The 27,509-nt window shown below is 50.5% G+C and overlaps 2 protein-coding genes across 13 annotated transcripts in view; both read left to right on the forward strand.

The window, feature by feature from the left end:
• Positions 1 to 394: 394 nt before the first annotated feature.
• Tpd52l2 (TPD52 like 2) overlaps positions 395 to 27,509 on the forward strand; it is a 31,779-nt gene continuing 4,664 nt past the window's right edge. For 3 of the 12 annotated variants that reach the window (XM_046433467.2, XM_046433468.2, XM_046433469.2), the window contains exons 1-5: positions 395 to 641; positions 14,637 to 14,782; positions 17,983 to 18,131; positions 18,932 to 18,991; positions 23,937 to 24,038. In XM_046433467.2, the coding sequence (XP_046289423.1) occupies positions 410 to 641; positions 14,637 to 14,782; positions 17,983 to 18,131; positions 18,932 to 18,991; positions 23,937 to 24,038 (689 nt within the window). In that variant the 5' untranslated portion in view covers positions 395 to 409. Of the gene's footprint in view, positions 700 to 9,995; positions 10,124 to 11,241; positions 11,417 to 14,636; positions 14,783 to 17,982; positions 18,132 to 18,931; positions 18,992 to 23,936; positions 24,039 to 27,509 lie in introns of those variants that run through there. The other 9 variants (XM_046433470.2, XM_046433473.2, XM_058575713.1 and 6 more) reach the window with 9 other exon arrangements.
• On the forward strand, positions 3,333 to 9,551 carry Abhd16b (abhydrolase domain containing 16B). Its single transcript, XM_046433466.2, has one exon. The coding sequence runs from the start codon at positions 7,861 to 7,863 to the stop codon at positions 9,259 to 9,261; it is 1,401 nt and encodes a 466-aa protein (XP_046289422.1). The 5' UTR covers positions 3,333 to 7,860; the 3' UTR covers positions 9,262 to 9,551.

Genomic DNA, 27,509 nt, shown 5'->3' on the forward strand with positions numbered 1-27,509 from the left:
AGCTCCAGGCCCTGCTTCCTCCCCCGCCCTGGGGGCTTTCCACAAAGCCCAAGGCCTGCTATTTTTAGATGAGGGAAAAGGACCAATTTCTGGGCCCATTCCTTCCCCCACAGGAGCTGGGCAAAAGGAAATTGGGGCTGGGGTTCAGCCAGGGGTGGAGGACCACCCCTCCTTGCCCCAAACCTATTCCTAGGCACACCTGGATGGCCAAAGTGCTCCAGCACAGAGGGACAGCTCTAGGGCTGGGTTCCTAGTTTGGTGGGCAGAGGTGCTTTCTCTGGGGAGAGGACCCCAGGGAGAGGATGGGCTACCGCCCATTTCCTGTGGCCTAGCCCCAGCACTTCAAAGGCAGATTGTGGCCCTGTGGTCACTCTGGGCTCCCACGCAGCCAGAGGGGCTGGGCGGGTCCATGCACCTCCGGCAGCTGGCCCAGCTCAGGGCAGCTTCAAAGCCAGTGGGAGTGGGCAGAGCTGCGGTTAGGCCCTCCCCAGGGCTGGGGGCACAGCAGGGCCTCTCCTCTGCTTTCTTCCTCCTCTTGTACATCTTCCTGGGTGGGCTGAAGGTGAAGGCCCACTTTCCTGACCCCCAGAGCCTGGAGCAGGGCCTGCCTGTGGATGTGTCTGTGTGTCTGTGTGATACAGGTAGGTCTGGTGGCCTTGTCTGGTGACCTGGAATCCAGTCTCAGCTGCAGAAGTCAAGGTGAGGGGCACCCTCCCGGATCCTGTAGGGCAGGCTCCCTGTCTTCACCCCTTCCTTTTCCCTTCCTGTTTCACTGCTGGAAGCCCTGGGGGTGGGTCAGGGAGGGAAGGGCAGCAAGGAAGAAGGGCTTGCCTGTCTGGGCCTGCTCAGCCTCACTGCCAGGCTGTGGTGGGCTTGACATCCTGCCAGCTTCCCTGCCCACAGGGGGGGGGTGGGAGAGCCAAGGCCTTGAGCAGCCATCCTGGAGTCCAGCAGACACTGAGAACAGAAAGTGCCTGGGGTGGGTGGGGGGATAAAGCTCTCAGGGTCCCCTGGGGTCAGCTCTGGGACAGTTGCCGTTTTTAATCTGTGCAAGTGACTTAGAAGGAGCCGCCAGGGCCATAACCTAGATATGCTCAGAGCAAGCTCAGGAGGTGCGCCTGCTCTCCTGGCTGGTGTGCCTGGCGGGTGGGGGCCCTGGGTGCAGTCTTCGAGTGGTGGAGCAGGCCCTGCTGGTCCCAGGTCTACCAGCTGCCTTGCAGGGTCCCTACTCTTGGCTGGCTCTCCCTACCCCTCCCCGTTGGGCTCCGAGTTCTCCAGGGACCATCAGCTCTGCAGCCTGGGGTCACAAAGGAGCCCCACCCCTGAGCTCACAGCCCGGAATGCCAAGTCAGAAGCTAGCTTCCCACTCACCCATCCTGGTAGGTGGGAGCTGCTGCCCAGAGGCAGGCGTGGAGCTAGGGTCCCCGCCAGGGACCACCAGCCTCTGCCAACACAGCAGGGCTCAGCTCCAGTCCTGGCTTCACCCTTTGCTTTCCTGCTCCATGCGACTGTCCCAGACTGTGAGGGTTAGGAGCTGTGCAATGCTCCCAAATTCTGCCCCTCAACCACAGGCTCAGTGGATGGAAGGTGAAAGGATGCTGGGCAGGGTGTGGGGTCATACTGTGGCTCTCCTAGGGCTGCATGTGGACTCTTCCTTCTGTGACATTTTACGCAGCCCTACCACCAGCATAATTTTTCCAATTCCACAACTTGGAGGAACCAGGAAAGGGGGGCAATCTTTGCCTACTCCAGGCATCCTGGCCCCCTAATGGAGTAAGCATCTGCAGGCAAGACTCCTGGCTGGGACCCTCTGGACTGATCATGGTCCACTGGGTCCAAATTAATCTCTTCTTTTCTCTCAGGGCCAAGGCTGACTGTCCAAAAACCAGGCCATAATTTCTATCTGGTAACCAGGAGGGCCTCAGGTGGGTCCCACACAGGTGAGGGGTTCCCTGGCAGGCAGAGTGACTCAGAAGTCAGGATCAGTCTGTGTTCAAATTGATTCACAAGGAGACAGACAAACACTAAGAGTTTGGAGCCGCCCTAGGCTCCTATTGAGCCTGCAGAGACAAGCCCCCTCCAGGGTGTGCAGGATGACAACCAATCTCTCTGTGTTAAGAGCACACCCTTGATGAAGCAACAGACGTTCAAGAATCCAGCATACAAGAAAAGAACTCAAAGCAAGGGTCCTGAGAAGGAGGCAGGTGTACTGCAGTTGCTTTTGCAGAGAGAAAAAGTCTTAAAGCCTGCAGAGGGATACCTGAGGCACTAGTGCATGAACACTGGTGGGGTGGGGGAAGTGGTTTGCAGCCACATGCCAGCCAGCAGTGAGGCTCATGATATACTGTGGAGAAAAGCAAGCTACAGAGTGTGCTTGATACATTCTGTAAAGCAAATGACAAAATAACTCCCTCCACAAGACCTATGTGTATGTACATGTTTGCAGGCAAAAGGGAAGATGTGAAAGGAACAGACCAGGCAAACAACTCTGGGCAGTGTGGAAAGGACATACATATCTCAATGGTTGCACTGGGAATATTATGTTTTGAATAATAAGTACTGCGGATGGGGGTGTATAGCTCAGTAGTGGAGTGTTTGCCTAGCATGTATGAAGCCCTGGGTTCAATTCCTAGCACTGTGAGGGAAAACAAGTTCTCATCTTAACCAAAACCTGGGTGTTGCAGATAAGGCCCCTCCTCTGAGGGACTCCCAAGCCAGGGGGAGACTAGCTTCTAGACATACAATGACCCTTCAGTTTGTGTCTGGGGCCCCAGAGATCATCCCAGGACGAGGGCCTTGGCCTGAACAAGCCCCTGGTGGTGGGGTGGGGATAGGGCCGACTACACTTGGGAGTCTGCAGGAAAGGTGTAGATTACTCTCCACCCAGAAAGAGAGTGGTGAGCCCCAGGGAACAAGGATGGTGTCACATTGCACAGGCCTTCAGGGCTCTGGACTCTAGCCAGACTCTACTCTGACCTAAAGCAGTCCCCTTCCCACCCATTAGTGCATAAGGACACTTGGGACTCTGAGGGACACTGGCCCACACTCACAGAGAAGAGTAGGTTGGGTAGGGGAGCACAAAGTTTCAATGGGCATCTGAGTGAGGAGAAACGTGGCTTCTCTCCAGACCCTGGTGAGCTCTGGCCCTCCACCTCCTCCTCTCCACAGGGTGTGGACTAGGTGGCCACAGGCTTTCGGTGTGGCTGCAGACTCAGGAGGATGACTGGCTGCTGCTGCTTTAAAAAAAAAAAAAAAAAAAAAAAAATATATATATATATATATATATATATATATATATACATTTTAATTGTAGATGGACACAATACCTTTATTTTATTTATTTTTATGTGGTGCTGATGCTCGAGCACAGTGCCTCACACATGCTAGGTGAGCATCCACCACTGAGCCACAGACCCAGCCCAACTGGCTGCTTCTTCACCCCTGGAAATGGTGTAAGGCCCTCTGGGGAGGAGCTGCCCACAAGTCCTTCAACCTATCAGGAGAAAGGGTAGCCTTTGCTGGGAACCAGGAAGGAGGGCTCCCTACCAACCCCACTGTCCTTCAGGCTCTGGGTAATTAATTCTCTGTGACTCCAGATGTTCAGCAGCTGTCTTGGCCATTTCCGCCCCTTCTTCTGACCCCGCATCCGCCAGGAAATGTCCCCTCCTGTCCTTGGGCTCCAAGCCACCCCCACCTTCCCTGCACCCCATTTCCTGAGCAGAGGCATTTGTGTAGACTTGGCTCCCCTTCTGCAGGGTGGCATCAGTGTTCCTAAGACTAGGGCACGGCTCCCTGAGTCCAGGGCTGTGGTGGTCTGTTCCCACTGAGCAGCACACTCTCTGCCAGGGCTCTGATCCTGGCTCTGCCCCTCTGGCCTCTGGGGCTTGTTTTCTCACTCTCCTTTTCTTCCTTCTCCAAGGTTGGCTCTGCCGACTTAACAGCATAAATCAAGGGCCTCCAGGGAGGCTAACAGAACTGGCCAGGGAGGAAGCATTGCCTCAGTGGGGGAGGGTGGAGGTCCAGGACTAGCAAACCCCATGGGGGTGGGATGCATGTTAAGATGACTGCCTGTAGGGTAACCAAAGGGGATTCCATCAGCCCAAGTGCAGGGACAGAACCCCCCAGCCCTGCTGCACTTCCCTGAGCAGAGGGGGTGGGGAACAGAAGGTCACTCCTGCCACAGCTGGTCCAGGCCAGGGGGCTCTTCTGGAGAGGGGACTGCTCCCTTCCTGTCACATGCTTTCCTGTATCACCAGAGCTGATGGTTCTGGGGCACTTGGGCTTCTGTGGGCTGGTGGGGTCAAGGGCCAGGCCAGAGAAGGCATGGAGTCCCTGAGGACTAGCGGCTCCAGTCTGCTGACCTCTGCTCTCCAGAATCCGGTCTCTGATCTCCCCCCTCCTCTAAGGGCAGGTGGGCCTGGCTGGGAAAAAAAGCCTCCATTTCCAAAGAATTCTCAGAGCAGATGAAGCAGGGAGAGTGCCCCCAGGAGGACAAAGCCTCTCCAGGGTTATCTTTTCCCAGGAATCAGAACCAAATGTAGTATCTGCACTTGTGGCACACGCCTGTAACCCCAGTGACTTGGGAGGCCAAGGAAGGAGGATTGAAAGTTCAAAGCCAGCCTCAGCAACTTAGGAATGCCATAAGCAACTTTGTGAGACTAACCCTGTCTCAAAAAAATAAATATCACCCCCCCCCAAAAAAAAAAAAAAAGCAGAACACCCTCTTATACTTTTTTTTTTTTTTTGTACTGGGGATTGAACTCAGGGATATTTAACCACTGAGCCACATCCTCAGCCTTTTTTATTTTTTATTTAGAGACAGGGTCTCACTAAGTTTCTCAGGGCCTCACTAAGTTGATGAGCCTGGCTTTGAACTAGTAATCCTCCTGCCTTAGCTTCTCCAGGTTGCAATGGGCAAAAGGTGCAACTTATGCAGTAGAGGGGGAAAAATAAAGAATGTCCAAGCACTTCTGCTCTTTTCATTGCTTTACTCACTCAAATCACTCAATACAATTTCACTCTATAGGTTCTTTTTAAAAAAAATATATTTTTTTTGTTTTAGGGGGACACAATATCTTTGTTTTACATTTATGTGGTGCTGAGGATCGAACCCAGTGCCTCGTGCATGCTAGGTGAGCACTCTACCACTGAGCCACAACCCCAGCCCCTCACTCTATAGGTTCTTAATTAAGAAAATGACAATCCTTAATGCTGAGCACTGCAATAGACATAATCAATTCACAGCAAACAATTCTAAATTAATTCTAAGCACTGAAAACACACTTAATCATGACAGGCTAAGGACAGACATTCCCTCTGCATGCTAAGCTCAAGTGTCAGATCAGAAGTCTCCAGCCTTAGGCTCTGAGTCCAGCAGATGCACACTCACTCAGACCACGGTGATCAGGTCAGGAGCCAAGGCAGGCTTCTCCTGGGGTGGGGCTGACAGCCGGCTGAGGAGAGGGTCATAGAGAGAAGTCGTGGCTCTCACCAGGGTCAAGGTGTGGCCACAGAGTTTGAGAGCAGTGAGGAAGGTGCAGAGGATCAGCAGATGATAAGAATTGGGATGTCAGTCTAGGTCCTCATCAGGCTCTCCAGCATGGGGGCATCAGTGTCAGCTGGCTGAATGTCTGTTCATTTGCTCTATCATTTATACTAAATTTGGGGGCTTCTGACCACCCTTTCAATCCCTATCAGCTGCCACAGATTTATCAGTGATATTATTTGCCTTTGGTCCCCACTCTGATTTTCTTGTCTCTCTCCCTTATTGGGGAGAGGACAACATGCCAGAGACTTCACTCTGAGTTTGTCAGGATGGGGAGAAGTGACTTCTTTATGTCAGGCTAAGCCTGATGATCATATTGGAGGGCTCCGTAGGCATGCCTAGTGAGACTGCAGGTTTCAAAGTGAAGTTTTTATAATTGCATTGCTTAGGCTAAGGCCTAACACCATCCTTATACCCAGCTACTGGGATCATAGGCATGTGCCACCAGGCCTGGCTTGTACTTGAATTTCAAACAAACAATTTTTAAATACAGATGCTCTTTGACTTATTATGGGGTTATATCCTGTTTAACCTATCATAAGTTGCAAATATTGTAAGCAAAAAGTTCATTTAAAGCCAGGTGTGATGACACACATCTATAATTCCAACAACTGGAGAAGCTGCCTCAAAATAAAATAAAAAAGGCTGGGGATGTGGCTCAGTGGTAGAGCACCCCTAGGTTCAATTCCTAGTACTGAAAAAGGAAAAAAAAGTATATAATACACCTAACCTGCAGGTCATAGCTTAGTCTAGCCTATCTTAGATGTGCTCAGAACACTTATATTAAACAACAGCTGGACAAACCATCTAACAGGAAATCTATTTTATTTTACTTTGCAGTACTGGGGTTTGAACCCAGTGTGCTCTACCACTGAGCTACATCCCCAGTCCTTTTTACTTTGAGACAAGTTCTTGCTAAGCTGCTGACTGGCCTAGAACTTGTGTCCTCCTGCCTAAGCCTCCTGAGTCCCTGGGATTCCAGGACACACCACTTGACTGACTACAAAGCTATTTCATAGTGAAGTCTTGAAATCTCATGTACCAAGAGTGAAAACAATAGTTTAATGGGTACACTTCTATGTCCACTGTGAGGTCAGGGATTGCAATACTTGGAACATACTCATAAAGTATTTGCTGCTTATCTGAAATTCAACTTTAACTATATATTCTGTACTTATTGGAAACCCCGAGTGTGTGTGTGTGTGTGGGGGGATCAACTAATCCTTGTCCCATCTGCAGCTCCTACAGACAGCAGCATCCCTTAGCTGATCCCAAAGCCAGAGGGGGCTATTTAGACCAGGTGGTTTTCCAACCCAACCTAGAGCAGGGGAGTCAGAGGGGGCTCTTGAGCCCCTGAATCTCTCTTCCCCAAAGCCTGGTGTCTCAGGCTAGCCTGATTCTCAGGCTCTGAAGTCTGTTTGGGTTTTCCTGGTTCTGCATTTTTGTTTCTGATCTTGGAAATTATTAAATGAGTCTCCTGAATGGTGCCCAACTGGTGGCCTCTACATCTGCCCCTTGACCCTCAAGTGGGTTGGCCCTCTCCAGTGTATGAGAAAAAGTCTTGAGAACCACCAGAGCCCTCAAGAAAAGAGGAAGGTACAGCTTGTGGAGTGGTCTGAAGGGAAGGGGCGGCTCAACCAGGGACTGGAAAAGAGGAACCCAGCCTGGCAGGACCCACCTGGGGAAGGTCTTTGCTGCTGCTGATGCCAGTAAAAAGAGGATCCAGAGGAGGTGGGGGAGGGGAGTTTCCAGCCTGCCCACACTCTCTTTCCTGACAAGGAACGGGAACAGCGGCAGGAGCTGCAGGCCAGGAGTAAATTCTGCCTCCTTGCTCCAGCAGCAGCCCTGTTTGACCTGGTCCTTGAGGGGAGGTATACACCAGGGGACCCCAGGGGGTGGGTTATCCCCAATAACCTTGGAGGTGTCCATTTGTGGTCATCTTCGGTTAAGAAAGAGGGAGGTGCTGGGGCAGGACCTGCCGAGGGCGTGGCTGCGAGATCTCGAGGTGTCAGCCTCAGGGCGGGGCAAAACTTGAGGTTCACACATCGGAACCTTTGTGTGCCCGTCACTCTAGTATCACCTCTTCCCTCAGCAACAGTGACTCACAAAGCTGGTCTGTGCCGGGTGGATGCAGCCTCCCCATGGTCCTGGAAGGTCTAGGTCACAAAGGCCATTAGGGTCTATCCAGAGGAGGTATGTCCAAGGCTGCCCCGCTAGGCGCTCGCCCCCGCAGCCGCCCGCTGGGCCGGGCCTGGGCCCCCCTCTGATACTTAGCCCAGTGACTGGGCCTCGGATAGCACAGAGCCTTGGCACCAATGTGTGTCATCTGCTTCGTGAAGGCGCTGGTACACGTGTTCAAGATCTATCTGACTGCGAACTACACCTACAACTTCCGCAACTGGCCAGTGGACTTTCGCTGGGATGACGTGCACGGCGCAGGCAGTGGTCACCGCGCACTGACGTGTGCTGCAGCAGCAGCGGGTGTTTGGCTACTGCGCGACGCGGCACTGGGCGGGGATGTGCAGGGGCGCCCTCCGCATGGGGCTCGAAGCCAGACACAGTGCCTCCTACAGCAGATCCGGGAGCTGCCAGGGCAGCTCGCCAGTTACGCGCTGGCTCACTCACTAGGCCGCTGGCTCGTGTATCCAGGCTCCATGTTCCTGATGACACGCGCACTGCTGCCGCTACTACAGCAGGGCCAAGAGCGCCTCGTGGAGCGCTACCATGGCCGGCGCGCCAAGCTGGTTGCCTGCGATGGCAATGAGATAGACACCATGTTCATGGATCGCCGCCAGCAACCTGGTAGCCAGGGCCATGGCCTGCGCCTGGTCATCTGCTGCGAAGGCAACGCGGGCTTTTATGAGATGGGCTGCCTGTCAGCGCCACTTGAGGCCGGCTACTCTGTGTTGGGGTGGAACCACCCTGGCTTTGGCGGCAGCACAGGGGCACCCTTCCCGCAGCACGATGCCAACGCCATGGATGTGGTGGTGAAGTACGCACTGCACCGCTTGCACTTCCCGCCCAAACACGTGGTGGTCTATGGCTGGTCTATCGGTGGCTTTACAGCTACCTGGGCCACCATGACTTACCCAGAGCTGGGTGCACTGGTGTTGGATGCCACCTTTGATGATCTTGTGCCACTTGCCCTGAAAGTCATGCCCCACAGCTGGAAGGGACTGGTGGTACGAACAGTGCGGGAGCACTTCAACCTCAATGTTGCAGAGCAGCTGTGCTGCTACCCTGGCCCAGTGCTGCTGCTCCGACGAACGCAGGATGATGTGGTCAGCACCTCAAGCCACCTGCCCACCCTGCCACCCAGCGACGTGGGGGGCAACCGTGGTAATGAGCTGCTTTTGCGCCTGCTGCAGCACCGATACCCAGCTGTGATGGAACGTGAGGGCCAGGCTGTTGTGACCCGCTGGCTTCGAGCCAGCAGCCTGGCACAGGAGGCGGCTTTCTATGCTCGCTACCGTGTAGATGATGAGTGGTGCCTGGCAACACTGCGTTCTTACCGTGATTGCTGCCAGGAGGAGCTGGAGGACCAGGACTGGGGGCCACATGGGCCTACTTTCCCCTGGCTTGTGGGCCAAGGTCTCAGCCCACGGCGGCGCCGGCAGCTGGCACTATTTCTGGCACGCAAGCACCTCAAGAATGTGGAGGCGACTCACTGCAGCCCACTGGATCCCAAGGACTTCCAGTTGCCCTGGGAACTGTAGCGCATGGCCCCCAAGGCTGATGCATTTGGGTACCTGTACACCTTCCAGGCCTTAGGACCGTTCCCCTTCTACACTCCCAACCAGAGAAGGTGGTCCTGCAGGGAGTCCTGACCTGGAGTCTGGGGAGGTTGGGTAGTATGTGTGGATCATGCTTACCATTCCCTGGGGTGTTCAGACCTTCCCTCTGTTTTTCTATACCTCCCTTTCCTCTCTCTTCCACAAACAATTTTGGACACATGTCCCAGTTCCCAAAAGGAATGCAATGGTGAACCTGACCCAATTTATGGCAATGCTGTGTAATGGGTGCCTGTCATTGCAAAAGACTGTCAGGAACAGGCTCTGGGGCCACAGAGAGGCACCCTTAACCTGGCCTTGGTTTTGGGGATGGTTCCTGAGAAGAGGATGTCCACTCAGTGATTAAGTGTACAAGTTGTCCCTAGCTGTGAAAGGACATTGGCATTGCAGGGCGACAATGTCTCAGCAGGTAGACATTTTTAGTTGCTTTGCAGGGCTGCCTTCCCACCTCCACATTCTGTGGGAGACAGCTCTTGGAGACTGCAGACTTGGAGTAATTTGGCACAGGATGGCACAGGGCCTAGAGATAGCTGCACTGACTACTCATTGCTGGGCCTACTCTCGGGCCAGGCTTGGACTTTGTTCATGGCTCAGGGATGCAACACAGAATGTGAGAAGGCTTCTGCTCACTACTACGTCTAATGTAGTGGCTTCCTCAAGCAGGGAGTGTTGGCTGTCCCTGTCATCCCCAGCCTCTTGTGGACAGAGGCTGGCCAGGTTGGATTGAATAAGGTGGCAAGTGGGATGATGTATTATTGGGCACCCCTCAACAAGATATTATCATATGGTAAGTACCCTGGATGTTATGAGTACTAGAAAAACACCTGTGGGAGGAGGGGAGCCAGGTCAAAGTAGGAACAGCCAGATGAAAGTAGGCTTCCAGGTCTGGTGTGTGTGTGTGTGTGTGTGTGTGTGTGTGTGTGTACCAGTACCTGTAGTGGCCTAGCTGGAAGTGGGGAGTACAGTCAGTCTAGGGCAATCATAGATCTGACAGGGTGTGAATAGCATTTACTTCCAAGAGTGAGCAAGGGCCAAAGAAAGAACATGGTGGGACTTGTTTTAGCAGCTGGTGCCTGATGGTCAAGCCTCTCTCCTTTGAAGTCAGGCAGGATCTTATTCCAAAATCTCTGGAATCCTGGTAGCCCCTCAGCTAGCTGAATGACCTTGGGCAAGTTACCTTGGCTTCGGTCTCTTCATTTGTAAAGCCGCGAGGGTGCTAGTACTGGTTCACAGGTTGTTGTGAAAAGTGAGAAAACTGTGGGGTGCACACACAGGGTTAGCCCGCAGGCGCGAGCGAGGAGGTCCCCGCAGTGTCCACGTCTGTGTGAACTCTGCTGGCGCAGACGCGCTAGATCAGGCAGGGGTCTAGGAATTGAACCACGGGGCGGGCAGCGGCGCCTACAGGGCACAGTACGAATCATGGTCTTTTTCTGCGCAACCCTAAACAATTGTGCTCACAGAGGACAATCTGAAAAAAGAAAACTAGGACAAAAAAGACTTGCGGGGGTTGGGTGGAGAGGCCGACTCCCCCCCAAGTCAAGGGTTGGGCCTTGGTAGGATCTCATGGGTCTGACCCGCCCAAGTGCGCGGGCAAGGCCCCTGGGGGCAGCTGCACACACGCCCCAATGGTTCCGCTGGTTCAGCGCCTCGCGTCGTACGCCAAGTTAGACACGGTCCTCCCGCTTCCCACCTCTCCCGGGCTCCTGCTCTGACAGCCGTTCTACCTGTGCGTCTCGCTGGTGGAGTCAACCTGGGAGGGACGCCTCCAGCCTCCACTTCCGGCTTTGCCTGCAGCTTTGGCCTATCAGGGCCACACGGGTAAAGGGAGACGGGACCAAAGACTGCTCTCATTGGACGCCGCCTGTAGGGCCGGGACGAAGGCGCAATACGCGCATAAGCGGAAGTGGGTCGGCGCGTCGATGATTACGTGCTGCCGCGGCGGGCGGATCGTTCCGCTGGCTCTCGAGTGCTTGGTGGGCGACTCCCGGTGCCGCCCCTAGGTACCAGTAGCGCTGGTGACCCAAGCCCGGACGCCAGGTGCGGCCCGGCTGGCGCATGAACATGGACTCCGCCGGCCAAGGTACTCGGGCCCGGGCCGCCCCGCATCCCGCCCCTCCCGGGGCCCGCTTCTCGGCAGCTCGGGGCCCTCCGCCTCCTCCGCCCCCTCAGCCTCTGCCCTACAGCCCCGCGGCTCCGCAGTACCCGCGGGCCCCTGACTTCCTTGCTCGCGACGGTCGCAGTGTGCATCTTCGGCTTCTCCCCAGCGGCCCTCCGGACCTCCGCTGGGACTGGCGTCCCCCGCCTCTCAATTGGGTTTCCCTCACTCCGGGCTGCTTCCGCAGCATCATTCACCCCCTGCCCTTGTTGGCTGTGCCCGCCTCCGTCCCTGCGCAGGGCGTCGGGGATACCCAGGTAGCCTTGGACCCGGGCTTAGTGTCGTGGGCGGCTCCTGGCGGCCAGAGGAGGTGAACCAGCGTTGAGCGCCGCGCCCCTTGGGTGGCAACGCTGCTCCTGGCTCTCATGGGGTTGCCTCCTGGGAAGAGGCTGGAGTGAGTCAGGGGCACACCCCGCACACCCGGCCTGTTTCCAGAACAGACGCCCAGACAGTATGAGGTGGCTATCGAGGGGTGTGGAATGGGCCTAGGAAATTAGGATCTTGTGTGTGTGTGTGTGTGTGTGTGTGTGTGTGTGTGTGTGTTGGTACTGGGGATTGAACCCAGGGACGGATTACCACTGAGCCACATTCCCCAGTCTTTTGTGTTTTTTAAAAAAATATTTATTTTTTAGTTGTAGTTGGACACAACACCTTTATTTCACTTATTTACTTTTTATGTGGTGCTGAGGAACGAACCCAGGGTCTCGCACTGGCGCTGTACCGCTGAGCCACAACCCCAGCCCCTCCTTTGTATTTTTTGAGACAGGGTGTCACTAAGTTGCTTAGGGACTCGCTAATTGTCCAGGCTGGTTTTCAACCTAAGATCCTCCTGCCCTAGCCTCGAGAGTCACTAGAATTACAGTTGTGTGCCCTGGCCCGGGAAATTGAAATCTAGAGAAGATGGTACAAATATGTCTTCCACTTTGGGGCTCTAGAAATGGGATGCTGAATACTGCATAGATATAACTACTTTGGCAAGTTCAGGAAGCTTTTTTTTTTTTTTTTTTTTTAACTGTTTGGCTTGTATCAGCATATTAATTAATCATTGGAATTCCTGAGTTCTGATACATTTTGGAAGTTTTCTTGCTTTTAGTGGCTATATACAAAATAGTTGAGTGTAGAATTTCCAGCTCTGATAAATTAAGATGACTTTTTAATGTTTTACTTGCATCTTTAATTGAGGTGAGTATCACAGTTTTCTGATCATGGGAATACAGAAAACACTTGAGCATTTATGATGTGTCAGACAGCCACCATAAACCTGTTTCTCAAGTGATTTATTTATTTATTATTACAGAGTGACCTTTTGAGATTGGTCCTTGCGTTACCCTCATTTTGTAGATGAGTATAGTCATTGAGAGTTGAGACTCACCTACCCCCTGCGGTTTAGCTCACTAATCTTTGTCTATGGCAGCACCTCTACACTTATTTTCTGTAGTACCATTGGTAAGATATTTTCCTGATTTTAATCCCTTCTGTAAATTAGTGATGAGTTCAGTATCTTGGTTTCTATCTGGGGGTGATTTCTATAGGACCAAGTTTTAGCTTTATAGGGGAAACTGTCAAAGTGCTTCATTTCTTAAAATATGGGAGAAAACTTGTAGTGATTTTAAGGTTCTTACTGAACTTGAGTCTCAATACAGTGAATGATGAAATAAAATAATGTAGGTTGATTTCAGTTAAAAATTAGAATCATTGATAGAAGAAATACTTCTTTTATTTCATAAGCACTTGTTGAGTGCCAGAAAAATGTGCAGCTTCAGCAGTGTGGGACATGTGAAGAAAACAAGATGCAGCCAGTTACTTTTACTTTTTGGTACTGGGGATTGAACTCAGGGACACTCAACCACTAAGCCACATTCCCAGCCCTATATTTTGAATTTTATTTTTCTTTTAATGACTACTTCTGAAAATTATTTTTAGTTGTAGATGGACACACTACCTTTATTTTATTTATTTATTTTTAATGTGGTGTTGAGAATCTAACCCAGTGCCTTCACACTTGTAGGCAAGCACTCTTCCACTGAGCCACAACCCCAGCATCCTCCACCCCCAGCCCTTTTTATATTTTATTTTGTAACTGGGTGTCACTAAGTTGCTGAAGCTGGCTTTGAATTCGCAGTCCTCTTGCCTTGGCCTCCTGAGCTGCTGGGATTACAGGCATGCTCCATGTTGTCCAGCAGCTAACTACTTTAAATATAGCATCATTGGTTTTAGTGCATTCAGTTTATTTTTAGTAGACTCTTTAGAATTTGTACAGTTGACAAACTTTACTTTATTTAAAGATACTTTTCCTTCTTTCCAATCTTTATGCCTTTATTTTAATTGGAATACAACATACTATTGTAAGCCTTTTGTTCACAGAAAATGCTGGTTAAGAGGGAAGATGTTTTCAGTGTTGATTGTATAAAAAAGTACTAAACAATAAGTCATATATTTGTAGTTGGAGAGAACTGAAGTAATGTTTTTCCTTATGTTGAGTCTTCTGGGCCTTTAGTGCAGACAAGAAGATACACTTAATGTGAAGGAAAAATAGCAACTGCAGGAATTAGAACATGATCCAGTGTGGCAAGGTGTGGGGAGGCAGTACGCCCCCTTCCCACCTCTGCATGTGTTAATGTCTGGCTGTGGGATGGGGTTCAAGAATGACATCAAAGGTGTTTTTTGTTTTGCTGGTTTCTTGCAGTGGCTGGATAACTAGCACATGTTCCTTGTAATTTTAGCATGTCCCTGGCAGACCATTTGAGTGCAAGGTGTTGCTTGTGTGTTTATGGCCATGTTAAACTCCTTTGCTCTAAAATGCAAAGTCTGTTAGATTCAGCCACTTTCTTTATAGCCAGGGTTTTCTGCCTTGGAAGATAGTATTCTTACAGGGAAACCAGGGTTTGGCTGCCTTGCCCAGTATTTCGCGTGCTCCAGCAGCACTGGGGGTATTAGGTTTGCCTCTCAGGTGGCTTGAGAAGTACCTGCCTTCCATCTGATGCCCAGGCTGTCTTCACAGGTCTTTCACAGAGGAGGCATTGGTAGTCTCTTTCCCTCTACCTGTCACCTGTCCCATCACTCCTGCTTCCTTTCTGGTGGAGAACTCCACCCTGTTTACTTCCCAGTTACTTGACACTTTCTGACCCCATTTTTGTTGTGGCAGATATCAACCTGAATTCTCCTAACAAAGGTCTGCTGTCTGACTTCATGACCGATGTCCCTGTCGACCCAGGTGTGACTGCCCGGACTCCTGCTGTTGAGGGTTTGACGGAGGCTGAGGAGGAGGAGCTGAGGGCCGAGCTTGCCAAGGTGCTGTGATTTGGCTGTCTGTCCTGGGGTGTTCATGAGTCCAGGCCATCTTGGATTAGTGAGGAGCCAGAGCACTGCCTATAGTCTGAAGGAATTGCCCTGGGGGATTACCCACCTACTGTGTTCCCACCTATTACATGTTTATCTCCTTATGTGCCCAACTCTGTGGAGTAGACTCAGAACCACTGGCGGTAGAAGTAGACCCTAATCTCTACTGCCTCTGCCTGGCACTTAGGTTTTTAGGGGAGCATCTACTCAGGTTTGACCTCTGAGCATGCTGTCTGCTGGGATGTTCTCCATTGGAGTTAACACTTGACAGTGTTTTTTCCCTTTTTTTTTTTTTTTCTTTTTTATAGGGGAGTTACTGGGGATTTACCACTGTGCCACAGCCCCTCTTATTTTTTATTTTGAGACAAGCTTTCATAATTTGCCTACGCTGGCCTGGAACTTTTCTTTTTTGTACGAGGAATACCAAAGGTGTTTAACGACATCACATCTCTAGCCCTTTTTTATTTTGAGAAAAGGTCTCACTAAGTTGCTGAGGCTGGCATTGAACTTGCCATCCTTCTTTTGCCTCCCGAGTAGTGGAATTATATGCATGGTCACTATACCTGGCTTTGACAGTTGTTTTTAAGACCCTAGGAATACATATGCCTTAATTTTGTTTTGATGGTACTTTATTGTTTTGAAGGTAAGAGTCCCTTAAGAGTAAAATAGGAATTAAGAACAAAAGTCTCCTGCTTCCTTCCTGGTGGAGACCTCCACCCTGTTTACTTCCCAGTTACTTGACACTTTCTGACCCCATTTTTGTCGTGGCAGATATCAACCTGAATTCTCCTAACAAAGGTCTGCTGTCTGACTTATATATATATATATATATATATATATATATATGTGTATTTTTAAATGTTTATTTATTTTTAGTTGTAGTTGCACACAATTCCTCTATTTGTATGTGGTGCTGAGGATTGAACCCAGGGCCTCACACATGCTAGGCGAGTGCTTTACCACTGAGCCACAACCCCAGCCCCTGAATTATATTTTTTAAGACAACTCCCAAGAGTTTGACTTCAATCCATGATGCCAAGTTTAATGTTAAGTATCTAACCTTGGTGCCTATCTGGACTGAATTGGGGCTCTGCAGGCTCCACGCTTTGCCGTGGGCTTCTGTCATGCTTCAGAGCCCTCCCAGTCGGCTTCCTTCTGCTCTTTGTGTAGGCTTCTCTCTGTCTTCAGAGGGCAGCTCTGTCCTGAGTGTTCTGGGACCAGGCTTGAGTCTAAGCAGAACGAGTTGAGCCGTTGGACCTTGGTCTTTGGACCAACTTTGAGACCAGGAGGACATCATGGAACTATCTTTGGATTGAAAGGAGGATGAGGGAAAAATAGCATGGGCTTTAAAGAGATTTTGCTTTTATTTCAGAGTGTGTCAGTTTAGAAACTGAAGCCACAGAGTGTTTTTCAGAGTTGAATTACAAGATGAAGAGGTTTTGTGTCATTTAAAAGTTTCAAGGACTGGGGTCATAGAGCAGTGGTAGAGAGCTTGCCTAGCATGTGTGCTCACTGGGTTCGATCCTCAGCACCACATAAAAAGAATAAAGGTATTGTGTCCATCTGCAACAACAACAACAAAAGAATGCAGCCTTTCAAAAAAAAAAGTTTTAATTTGCATGCTCCCCAAGACAATTAGACTACATGCTCTTGCACCCTGTTTCAGTCATTGCATTTGAATTTTTTTTTTTTTTTTAACTTGGAATTGAACCCAGGGGTGCTTAACCACTGAGCCACATCCCCAGCCCTTTTTATTTTTTATTTTGAGACGGTCTTGCTGAGTTGCTTAGGGTCTCGTTAAATTGTTGAGGCTGGCTTTGAACTTGCAGTCCTCCTGCCTCAGCCTCCTCCCAAACCAGTGGGATTATAGGCATGTGCAACTGTGCCTGGCTTGAATTGTTTTCTAAAAAGTAAACCTAGTAGTAAGTGGGCCCTAAGCTGGCTTTTTTTTTTAGTTGTAAATGGACATAATACCTTTATTTCGTTTATTTATTTAATGTGCTGAGGATCAAATCCAGTACCTCACACATGGTAGGCAAGTGCTCTACTACTGAGCTACAACCCTAGCCCTGTTACAAAATTTGTTATTAGTTGTAGATGAACAAAGTACCTTTATTTTACTTGTTTATTTTTATGTGATGCTTGTGTGATACTGAGGATCGAATCCAATGCTTTATGCATGCTAGTCAAGTGCTCTACCACTGAGCTACAATCCCAGCCCTGCCCCCACTTTTTAGGAAAGGGATTTTTTTGTTTGTTTGTGTGTTTTTTTTTGGACAGGGTCTTACTGTGTTTCCCAGGCTGGTCCTGAACTCTTGGGTCAAGTGATCTGCCTGCCTTAGCCTCTCAAGCAGCAGGGGTGACAGGAGTGCCCCACCATACCTGGCTGAAAGGGAGTTTTTTATAACAACTGCTTAACATAGAAACTGGCTTCAAAGGATGCTCACTTCAGAATTCTTTCATTTTTGAATTTAAGACCTGAGAAAATTCAAGTCCTTATTATCGGGAATCTTTGTGTTACTTGACTCAAAACTGCCTTAAGCACAAAAGAGAATTTACTTTTTGGCTTGTGTTACTGTCTTTTTTTTTTTTTTTTTGTACCATGATTGAACCCAGGGCACTTTAGAGACAGGGTCTGGGATTACAGGAGTGTATCATGGTGCCTGGCTTGTGTAACTGGCTTTTGCCAGGGTCTGGAGCTGGCCTCGGAAATACTTGTGTTGTCATAGGAATGTTTTTCTGTCACCTGGGTCTCTGCCCTTCAGTCTTTCCGCTCTGCTTCCTTCTCAGTGCATGGGGGATTCCCCCATAGATGTTGCTGTGTCCAAGCTGAGACCCAGAGCTCAGTGGGAGAAGCTGCTTCTCTCTCATGCATATGCCCATTCCCTGGGAAGAGCTCTGACAGGCCTCACCTGGTCACCCTGAGATACCTCTCACTGCTTTGATGACTTTTGATGACAGCCTCACCAGAAGTGGGGAACTTGGTCAGATTAAAAAAATGCTGCTGTAGATGCTAGTCCTAAAAATAGGTTATATTTTTGAAAGCAGAAATTTGTTACATAATTCTGAGAAACGTTATTGCAGCATGGATGAGGGTGTTGGTCACTTCCTGAAGTAACAATGGCCCATCATGTCAACTATGTGCTTTGCAGGTGGAAGAAGAAATTGTCACTCTACGCCAGGTCCTGGCAGCCAAGGAGAGGCACTGTGGAGAGCTGAAGAGGAGGTTGGGCCTCTCTACCTTGGGGGGGCTGAAGCAGAACCTGTCCAGGAGCTGGCACGATGTGCAGGTCTCTAACGCGTAGGTACCATGCCTGGGGGGCATGCCCTGCTGGTTGGAGAGAGTGGCTCTGCCTTGCAGGTGGAGAGTATGAGTACTTGGAGACCAGATACTTTCAGCCACAGGGATTGAGCAAGTCTACTTGGGAACAGCTAGACAGAGGCTTTGAGTCAGGGATCATACCCGTATTTACTTAGAGTATACATGTTCCAGAAGGTAAATGGACACGCTAGTTGCCCAAGCAAAAGTTGGCAAGAGGAAGGTGTTTCAGAGTCCATATTAGAGAGAGCACCTGTTAGGTCCTCAACGAGAGTGAGTTTTCTAGGTCTGCTGACATGAACATGTTTCCTCTGCTGTCTTCTGTCATGGCCCTGGCCCCGTGGCTTCTCGACACAGCATGTCTTTGGAGATGAAATGTTTCTGAAAGCTGTGTCTCACAGGACAGGACAAGTTTTATTTCCAAAACCTCAGTTGTGGAAGCCCAACACTCCTGCCTTGGGATATTATAGGTTTTGAGTCCCAAAGGGTGGCTGTCAGAGCATTCTGGGGCTCAGAGCTATGCTCTCCCAGCTCCCCAGAGCAGTACTGCCTCTGGAAGCCTTCTTTCTCAACAAAAGATCAAGGCCATCTTGGTGTGGTAGAAAATGAGTAGTCAGCTCCGCTCTGCCAATGCCTTAGCTGGCCTTGGCTTGTTCTGGGGCAGGTTGGAGGGCAGGTGCTCCTGCCAGCTAGTCCTTCTGTCTTCAGAAGAAGTTTCACCAGCAGTTCAAAGCCCGAGGTTAAATCATCCTAAATATTCACCACAGACTTTCTGTTTTTAGCTATGTGAGAACTTCTGAGAAACTTGGAGAGTGGAATGAGAAAGTGACCCAGTCTGACCTGTGAGTGCCTGTGCCATCAAGCCCTTTCCTCCGTTCCTCCTTCTGACTCCCTGGGGTGGGGAAGTTGTGCACATTTGGTACCAACTGCATTTTAGCATATGCTGGCTATTTTTCTCCTCTCAAGTACAAATAAAACTATCCTTTGAGCTCCCTTTGGAAGGGCATAGCAGCTGAAAGAAATTCACTCAGCCACCAGATCACATTAAAGCTTCTATGCCTTAGATGTGGGGCCTCAGCTGGGCAGGTGCTCTTGGCTTTATCAAGGACCATCTGCTGTGCTTTTGCTGGTGGTGGATTCTTGTTTGTTGTCCTCTTTCCCCCACAGACTAAACTCCAGCTGTTGGGGTCTTAGAGCTTCATTTGTACTGAGGGGCTCTTGGGTGGGTGGGAGGTTAAGCTGTGCTTGTGGGATCACAAAGAAGTCCTGTGGTCTGAGAGGTGCTGCATGTCAGTGGAGGGTGAATTACACATGAATAGCTTTGTGTGTCTTATCAGAGCTGTAGTTCAGTTACTTCTGCTGTTTTGATTGTTAAATGACATGCTAATATTTAGCATGAATTATCTGTGCTCCAGTCTGATTGTAATGTCTTTGAATTGGGTAGAGGATATTCAGATACCTCTCTCTCCCTCTCTTTCTAGCTCTCTTTTGCTCTCTCTCTTGTTCTCTCAATATTTTTAGTTGTGGATGGACATAATACCTTTATTTTGCTTATTTAGGTTTTTTTTTTTTTTTTTTTTTTTAAATATGGTGCAGGGCTAGGCAAGTGCTCTACCACTGAGTCACAACCCCAGCCTTTAGACATCTCTTTTGTGGATTTTTTTTTTCTTTTTTTAGTTGCAATTGAACCAATGGGGCACTTAACCATTGAGCCATCCCCAGCCATGTGAGAGAGAGAGAGAGAGAGAGAGTGTGTGTGTGTGTGTGTGTGTGTGTGTGTGTGGTGGGGTGCTGGGGATTGAACCCAGGGCCTTGGGCATGTGAGGTGAGCACTCTACCAACTGAGCTATATCCCCAGCCCACATCCCCAGCCTTTTTTACTATGTATATTTTTTAAATTTTGAAATAAGATCTTGCTAAATTGTTGAGGCTGGCTTTGAACTTGCAGTCCTTCTGCCTCCACCTCCCAAGTTGCTGCAATTACAGGCTTGTGCCACCATACCTGGCTCAGACGTCTTTTTATGTGGGACTTTTCCGTCACTTGTTTGGGAAGATGTGCTCTCATGATTGCTGTAAAATGCAGGCACAAGGTCCTTCCACATTTGGACTGGGAGGAAATGTTGCTACTGAGTCTCAAAGGTTCTTAGGACCAGTTTGGCTTGCTGTGCCTGTGGACCTTTGCTGTCTGATGTCACATGAGAGCCAGGCTCTAGGAAGCTCTGGCTGTTTGTGTGCTTTGGTTCAACAGCCAGATATTTGCCCAAGGTGTCCAGGAGCACCTGTGGGCTGTTGTTAGTGCTGCACTAGTCAGTGACTTTGAGAATGTCCCTGGGGAGGAGACAATCTGTTATCTGTGGGTCAGAGTATGCAGACAGGTTCACAAGGCAGACTCAACCCAAAAGTAGTCTTGAGAAACTTGTCCTATTGTGTGTGTCCAGCCACCTGATAAAGAGCTACTGGGAAATTATCTCACATAGTTTCTCAAAGAGCTCAGGAGAGCCAGGCATGGTGGCTCACACCAGTCATCCCACCTACTCAGGAGGTTGAGTCAAGAGGATGGCAAGTTCCAGGCCAGCCTGGGCAACTTTGTGAAAAAAGGAGCTGGTGAAAGAGCACTCACTTAACACGTGTGAGGCCTGGGTTCTGTCCTCAGAACTACAGAAGTTAAAAAAGCTTTAGGACATATGGCTTCTGACCCTCTGAGACAGACCCATGACTCAGTGAAATGCCTCTTTCCAAGAGCTTACCCTGGGAGAACCTGTTCCCTTGGTGTGGGGCAGTTGTCATAGTGATGCTTCTGGAACCAGGGGCCTTTGTGTACTGACAGTCTAGGATAGAGCATCTCGGGGTGGGGGCTGATGATATCGGTGTCCTGTGTCTGCCTGGTGGCATCTATCCTGATCATGCTGCAAGAGATGGGTTGTTGACCGCATTCATCTTCCCGGAGCTTTTGCAAGGGAAGGTGATAGGAATGAGCTTGATGGCTTTCCTGACTCACATGTGTATAATAGGTTCTTTTCAGCCAGCAGCACTCTGGAGGAGTAGAGTGGGAATGTGGCTGAGCATATGGTGTGTCTGTACCTCTGGGTTTAGCCCTCAGGAAGCTGTGCCATGCTCACATAGCTTATGCTGCTGCCAGCAGCACAATTCATTGGTTATGAAACTGTCACTTTGTTAGGTTCCTTTTGTAGGTGGATCTTGCTGAAAACCTGATGCTAAGAGCAGACCACACTCTTGGTTACTGTTTGGTCCACTGTAAGTTCTTTGGGCTACAGGTGACAGAAAGCAGACAGAATGCTAAAAAGTATTGGCCAAAGGGGGAGCTGGGAGGACTCTCCTGCCAGAGAAGCCCCAGACTCATCCTTGGTGACCAACAGCAAGGTAGCCCAGGTATGAGTCTCATTGGACTAGTTGCTATGGTCAGAGAGCTGGTTTCCTCTAGTTGGCCTGAGTGGGACTGGGGCAGCCTCAAAAGGGAAACTCAGGAGAAAAGAAGGGAAAAGGACATCCACCAGATCTCCATACTGGCCAGTGGACATACCCTGGGCTCTACTCTCTAAAGGTTTAAATAACTCTCAGAGAGGAGCTGATTGGAGCAGCACAGCTCCTGAATAAGCTTTCTAGCTCTGCTCTTCAACCTCCTGGTCTCAGCCTCCTTCTTGTTAGGTGGTGATGGGAGCCAACTTCGTACGTCTCTAGGGAGTGTCGGAGGCCCCTGATGGGCCCAAGGCACTGGAACCTATGAAAGAGGTGGAGTCCCTGCCCTCCTCAGCCAGGAGTATAGAGATCGGAGTTGCAGTGTGGGAGCCTGCGGGTGGGGTGGGGGCTAATGATATTGGTGTCCTGCAAAGACCTGTGCAGGCAGCTGCATCCTGGCCCTGAGGCTCCTACTTCTACAGGGGACTTCTTGTGTCCCCTGTCTCACACCCAGAAGTGCTGAGGGCTGGAGAGCCCGTCTTGGTGTGAGCTTGGCTCATGGCACTGCGGGACCAGTGGCTCCTCATGAGGTGTTGCGCACCAGCTCGCTGCCTTGCCTCTGGACCCTCTGTGCCCTTTGCAGCCCTGGATGCAGGTGCTCATTTTCTGTCCATCCTCAGTTTCTGCAGCTTCACGCTTTGACCACAAATAGAGATTCTGTGAGGATTTTTTGTTTTCTTCTGGTGCTGGGGATCAAACCCAGAGCTTCAAGCCTGCTTGGCAAGTGCTGTGCCACCCACACCCATAGCTCCAGGGTTTTTCCTTAAATCCTCTACTTCAGACTCTTCACTCCGTAGACCACAGAATGTTGACGTGGATTTGTGTGTTTGGTTTTTTCAGGGAAAAGTGAGGGGAATGTTTTCTGAATTTGTATGTTGCCAGTCCTTGGTTACCTTGTTCTTAGTGTTTGATGAGAACACCCTAGTTTCAGCTTCACTCTGTGGCTTATAAGAGTCTTGCTTCCCTTGCTTTGGCAGGAGAGGGTTCAGGTGGCTGGGCCTTGAGTGTGTTCTAGCAGGGGTTACCAGCTCAGTCCAGGAGGCCGTAGTGCTGGTCCTTGGGGCTGCATGCATAGCATGCTGCCAGACCTGCCCCTGCCCTGGGTTGTGGTCTCCTGGCCTGCTGGGTGACAGTTATTGGGAGGGCAAAGGAGGACAACTGATGCTTTCGTAGCAGTCTACTGGGAGTGGGAAGGATGGGGGAAGAAGAGCTCAGAAGGTCATTGCTGGTGCCTCCTGCAGCCTGATGATACTGATAGAGACAGAAGCTTGTGCCTTCCTGCAAGGCTGGTCTCAGTCATTGCTCCCTCAGGCTTAGCTGGGTTTCCCAGAGGAAGCTCCTCACATAGGCCCAGTGATACTATCAGCCTTGAGAGCCCCACCCTACCCTTTACTCAGCCTCGTTTCCTAGCTGCCACACTGAGCTGTGGTCCCTAAGGCTTTGGTTGAGTCTGGCGGCAGATTCTGTCATGTTAGAAGGAAGCTGCATGTCTTTTGTGGTTGCTGCTGGACTAGAGCCAGCAGTCTCAGGTGTTGGCTTTCACAGTGGGCCTATGTCCCTGCCATCCCTGCAGCCTCTGCATCCTAACTGCCCACCCTGTACCCTTCCTGCTGATGCCGATGCCAGCAGGTCTCAATGGGATATGCCCTCCTGTGGGTGGATGCTGGAAGGGGCTAAAGGGGATTGGAGAGGAGGTCTTTGCTTTGGGCTCCTTTGTCTGGAGGTCACCCCGCAGGTGCCAGTCTGCACTGCGGATGCTGCCCCACCCCCCCATCCCTTCAATGGGTGCAGTGAGCTTTCATTTTCTCCCCTCAGAAGACTGTCTCATGAGAAGAGGAAGGGGAAGCCTTGGGCCTGCATTTGCCTGTTTGGGCAGAGAGCTAGGGACTTTCTTGGCTTCTGTTCTAGCACTGCTCACCCAGGTGTATAGCCAGACCCAGGGCTTCTGGAACCTGTTTTCTCTGCAGCAGGCAGGTGTCATTTTCAAGCAGTCAGAAGTGCCATGAGAAGACGACAGGGGGGGCTAAGTATCAGGTGCATTGTAGGGGAAGTTGGATTGTAAGGTGAAGTCTTCCCACAAGGTGGGGGTTGCAGCTCTGAGTGTTGGAAGTGAGACTTCAGTGAGGGAGGAAGCTGGGCGCTGCCCTCCACAGCACCTTAGCACTGCTTGCCACTGCCACACTCCTCCCCACCTTTCCCTCGGGTATTCTCCTGTTGCTGTTCTCTGGGGCTACAGGGAGGGTTTCCTTGGTGATGGGTTGTGACTGTCCTTGCTGTTTGGTCTGTCTAACTGGTGTGTCTTTTTCCTAGCTACAAGAAGACCCAGGAAACCCTCTCACAGGCAGGACAGAAGACATCTGCTGCCCTGTCTACCATGGGCTCTGCCATCAGTAGGAAGCTTGGAGACATGAGGTGAGATCCTCAAGGTCTGGTCAAGGCAGTGGGATGAGGAGTAGGAAGAGGCCCTGTGGGAACCCAGGGCTTAGACCAGAGCCTGGGAGTGGCCATGCCAGCCTGGGCTGTTCTGCATGTGAACCTTTGGGGTGTTCCTGTGCCTCCTATTGTCTGCCTTTGACCATTTCTTTATTCTTTAAGAGAGGGATAGACACTAGTCCACTCACAGCTTCTGACACTTAGGACTGATGGGGAGGGTTTTCTCTCTGGAGCTGTGCTGAGAGGCAGTGATAGGGCCGAGGGCCAGGTTCAGGATGGGATTTCAGTCTGGGCAGACCACAAGCTGTTTCTGGTACTGACTTTCAGTCTGGTATTTGCTCAGGTGTCTGCCTGGGCCAGGGTGCAGAAAGTGCAGTCAGGGACCAGAAGACCCCACATCTGAGTGTTGTCTCTCAGAGCCAGTAGGAACCTTGGGGCCATCAAAGGTACTTCAGCAAGCTGGAAAGAGTCTAGGAAATGAGGGGGTGAGCCAGACTATGTACATTTGCTTCGAGTTCCCTGTCCTGGGCTCCTCTGATACATGCTGTTGAGGACAAGGTCCTGCAACTTGGTGTGCTGCCTCCTGGGTGTGCCTGTGCAAGCCTACTTTGTGGGGTGTGAGAGCTATGGGTCTCATGCTCATAGCATCCTGGGCCTGTCACTGGGGGCCACCTGCCTTGCCCTGTTAGCTGTGCTTAGGACCAGTCCCCTCACTTCTGAATTGCAGGGCCTGCCTCCCTGTAGCCCAGACAGCCCTCATTCTGTCAAAGATTTCTGGTCCTCCTCTTTCATTCTTTTATTTTTTGTGGTGCTGGGGATGGAACCCAGGGTGTTGAGCATGCTAAGCAGGCCTTGTCTCTGAGCTCACCCCAGCCCTGACAAAGGTAGCTTCTGGATGCCCATTCTCACACTCAAGAATCTAGTGGCGCAGTGAGGCTGAGGCAGGAGGATCATGAGTTCAAAGCCAGCCCAGCAATGGCTAGGCACTAACAACTCAGTGAGATCCTGTTTCTAAATAAAATAGGGCTGCGGATGTGGCTCAATGGTTGAGTGCCCCTGAGTTCAATCCTCAGTACAAAAAAAAAAAAAAAAAAAAGAATCTAGTGGCTGAGCATTCTGTGTATGCTGTTGGCTCCTTACCTCTTCCCTTTTGGGACTCAGACATGAGCAGTGAGCAGGGTCCCTGGGCTGGTGATGCAGGTGTGGCTCTGAATGCCTGGCCTCACTGCTCTGGCCTGTGTCTCTGCTTGGGCTGGCTCATTTCCTGCCTGCCTCCCAGCCTGGGAATTGCCTAGCGGGGCCTCTTCTGCATAAGTATTCTTCCCTGACTCTGAATTGGGAGTGAGGAAGATATCTGTATGCCTGAGGAACCACATTGCCAAGCAAAAGGGATGGCTTCTTCCCGGAAGCTGTGTTCATCTTTTGTTTGTTTGAGGTAATCTACTGCCTCAACTTTTAATTTTTAGAAGTTTCTAACCTTGGCAAAGTGTGGTGGTTCACATCTCTAATCCCAGCCACTTGTGAGGCTGAGGCAGGAGGATCGCAAATTAGGTGCCAACTTCAACGATGTGGTGAGAATGACTTGTTAACAATCGACTAATTTCATTTCAAAATGATTAATTCAACTTGTACTAAACCATGTATCAAAAAAGGATGTAGCTCAGTAGCAAAGCACCCCTAGGTTCAATCCCCAGTACAAAAAAAAAGTCTAACCTAGTAGAAGCTGCACGAATGCTGCTTAGTGTGTCTCCCCTTGAGCATGCACCTCCACACTGAGACTTTAACCATGCTCCCATGTAGTGGCTGGGGTCCCTGCATGCAGCTCTGCTCACCACAGCTGATCTAGGCCCAGGAGGAGCTCTGAGCTGACAGTGAGGGAAGGTCTGCTGGGACTCCCCTGTTGGGCTTCATGAGAACACACTGCTATTCCCTAGGATGCCTCCTTAGGCACCTGAGCTGCATGGTGGTAAGTTGGTGACAGTTAATGGTCACATAGTGCTGGTGGCTTGGCCTTGCTCCACGGAGGTAAGGCAGAGATGTCCCAATGCCACAGTGGAGAGCTGCTGCCTGTACCTTCCTAAAAATGCCCATCTTGCCACAGAACCTTTGTAAGGAGCTAAGCGTCTACTGTGCTAAGCCTCATGTCTGCAAGAAGCATTCTCACTCTCTCTGGGCTGCTGGCTCATTCTCATCCTCCCTTCCTTTGTTCAGTGTGTCCTGGATGGAAGCTTGATGGGAGAGTTGAGCCCTGGGTGCTTTTGGCAGTGGCTTCAAGCCAGGCAGCCCTATCTTCCTCATATGGCCCGCCTTTCTGCGGAAGCAAAAGATAACTCTCATTTCTCTGCTCCTCCTTTCCGATGTTTTCTTGTGCTCTTTCTGAGAATTGAAGTCTGCCACTGACCCCGTGGTTTGTAACCTTCTGGTAGTGGGCAATGAGTAGGGTCCTTGTAGTGATGCAGGCACAGCTCTGAGTGCCTAGCTCACTACTGTAGCCTGTTGGGGCCAACTAAGACAAGCAGGGACCTTAGAACAGTCAGAGGACCCAATTCTCTGTATTTGATTATTTATATTCAAGGTGCTTAAAGGGTATTCTGTTTGCTATTGAGTCTTCCCTTGGGGGTACTTCTTTTGGAGTTTGTAGTGGTGTGAATTCAGACCTCTCACGGCCTTGGTGGATCACCATTGTCTCACTAAGTGACAGGGGCCATCAGTCTTCTTGAGACTGAGACTGAGAGCTCAGAGCTTTCTGAGGATGATCCTTGGACCCAGGAGGCTGAGAGCACAAGGTTAGGGTGCATGGCCCTTGTAGGCCCTTCCTGAGCCTTGGTTCCAAGACCTTTGAGACAAGTGCCCATGTCCATGATGTCCCATCCTGGAGCAGCCCTGGCCTAAGAGGCCTCTGTTGTGCCATAGGCCTGAGGTGATGAGGGGGAGGAAGGGGAATTGGATTTGGGTCAGAGAATGGTTTATGCCTGGCCCATTACTGGTTGGGGAAACTTGGGCAAGAGGAGCAGATTCTGTGTCCACTGTGGGTGGTGAACCTATTCTTCTGTGGGTTCCTTGTGTTGGGAGTGTACTTTTTTGGCTTTCAGCAGTTCGGAGTGGGAGGGTCTAGATATACCACAGAGGAGAAGCTGGCTGCATTGCCCCATGCCAGCAGCTAGCTGCCCTTGGACACGTTTCCTAGTTGGCCTCTGTAGTGACAGAGCCTGGAGCAAAAGTTCTTGGCCCACAGGTGTTCCTTGTTTCGTTTCAGTTTTGAAGAACACAGACCACTGTGTGGATGTGGGGTGTTGGCTTAACCTGGCAGGCTCTTGGTACATTTCTTACCTTTGTGCTGCTTGTGGGGCACTTGTGTTCCAGGCATGTTTTTGTCCCTCTTTAACCTCCAAACAGGTATGGACACAAGAGCCTCTTGTACATGTAACCATGCCCAGGAGGCAGAGGCAT

The sequence above is a fragment of the Marmota monax genome, unplaced genomic scaffold (genome assembly GCF_021218885.2).
Source record: "Marmota monax isolate L192 unplaced genomic scaffold, Marmota_monax_Labrador192_F-V1.1 WCK01_AAM20220418_F8-fsc00014, whole genome shotgun sequence".
In the NCBI taxonomy this organism is placed as follows: domain Eukaryota; kingdom Metazoa; phylum Chordata; class Mammalia; order Rodentia; family Sciuridae; genus Marmota; species Marmota monax.

Coding starts and splice junctions, on each gene's coding strand:
- Abhd16b (XM_046433466.2), top strand. CDS start 7,861: ATGTGTGTCATCTGCTTCGTGAAGGCGCTGGTACACGTGTTCAAGATC.